Below are 1741 nucleotides of genomic sequence, written 5' to 3' on the forward strand. Positions count from 1 at the left end.
ATAATAGTGTATGGCATTTGTATAGTGCTCAACCCCAATTTAACTACGCATGCTCAGAGCGCTTTACAATTCTACAATAACACATAAATAGTAAAGAGTGTTTGGACTTACACAATATCTCTCTATATTTTATGTAAAATATATCTCATAAATCAATAGAAATAGAATTAGCTTTAAGCTTCATACATGGAAAAAAATGATATCTTTTTGTGAGCTGATGAGCTTAAATTGCGAGTTGAGTGTACAGTTTGAACAGAATTTATAAATATGGTGGCGCATTATCATTCAAGTATAAAAATTTGTTACATAAAGTGGCCAACTCGCTCACACTTCTCTACTCAACAGGTAGCCAGAGCAGTGTCCATAAGAGGTGTTGCAGTTTCGCTTTACTTTTTTCTTTAAAAAAAAAAATTAGTACGTGTTTTACGGCGCTCGCAACTGAATAAGGTCGTTTGAGCGCCCTAGAAACATTACACATTTTCAGTTGGAAGGAAACTTTGAATTTTGCCTGGGTGGCGACCAAAACCTACTCTTATCGATTTTGGACAACCAAGGGATCTTTAACGTGCTTAACTTACACGTGGGACCTCCGAGATTTTTCGTCTTTATCTGAGAAGGCTAGATCTTAGATCTTATACCTACCATAAGATCAGGAGTGTGGCTGGAGGAAAGCAGTAAGAAGGAGCCAGGGAGTAGCAGTAGAAAGGCTGCAGAAAGAGTAAATTTCTGTAAAACTAAACGCTCAGCATTGTTTTGAATAATTTGGGGTCTTTTCCCTTTCCCCAGGTACCTCGCCCACTGATCCCGGGTTACGTCCTAGCGGGGTATTCATCCATCCTCCAACTCAATAAAGCTGAAAGAAAAGTATTTTACAACCTCATAGCGTCCAGGATGGTCCAGAGCTTGGTGTATGGAGCTTATAACGCCTACCTTGACCCAGCGAATGAATACGTCTTGTCGACAGCCATGTGTGGATGGGAAACTTTGAAACAATTCTGGGAGACCCCAAGTAAAGATCTTGAAAAAGAGTGGGGACAAATTGTGGAGACATATGTGCCTTAATATAAAAACAAGAGGCACTGCAGTCGTTATTGTTAATTGCCATATCAATTCACCCGTGTTAATATGATATTATGTTTACAATTCAGGAGATGTAGTGAGGAATAATACACAGAACAGTAACTAATAACATTTTATTTACGTATTATGCCATATATGCCATGTCAATGCAACAGTGTTAATATGATATTAAATATGTTTACAATTCTGCACAAGTAGTGAGAAATAATACTCATTAACACTAATTATCGGCACCTTTATTTGCACATACCATATGTGTCATATCAGTACAAATACTGGCACCTTGATGTAAATAGATAGTGATTTAGGGGAGCATCTCAGTGTTTCATCAATATGCGCTTATGTAGAGCAGGCATGGACAAACTACTGCACGCGGGCCAGCTCGGGCCCACGATCGAGCAGTTTCAATCTGGCCTGCGAGTAGACCATGCTGTAGTTAATAATGTAATAATGAATGTGGCAAACGTTGAGTTGATAAATGATAAAAACAAAACTGTCTGTCTTTAAAATTAAAATCAGTAATTTCCGCCCAATAGATTTTACGAATAGTTTGTCTTTAATATGTCATATTACCTGTATTAACGTGAAATGTCTTTAAGTGGCATAATATGATACAGTGTCAGTTATAACCGCGCTTTTAAATGTAGGTGTTTTTAGCTCC

General features: G+C 37.7%; 1 protein-coding gene across 1 annotated transcript in view; it reads left to right on the forward strand.

Annotated features, from left to right (window-relative positions):
• The window catches only part of LOC106014243 (hydroxylysine kinase), a gene marked incomplete at its 5' end in the record, with an annotated part of 6633 nt that extends 5015 nt beyond the window's left edge, over nucleotides 1–1618 (forward strand). Inside the window, 1 exon segment of the mRNA XM_013091532.2 lies at nucleotides 787–1618. Coding sequence (XP_012946986.1) covers nucleotides 787–1062 — 276 coding nt within the window.
• Between the last annotated feature and the right edge of the window lie 123 nt (nucleotides 1619–1741).

This window comes from Aplysia californica, unplaced genomic scaffold (genome assembly GCF_000002075.1).
Source record: "Aplysia californica isolate F4 #8 unplaced genomic scaffold, AplCal3.0 scaffold00002, whole genome shotgun sequence".
Classification (NCBI taxonomy): domain Eukaryota; kingdom Metazoa; phylum Mollusca; class Gastropoda; order Aplysiida; family Aplysiidae; genus Aplysia; species Aplysia californica.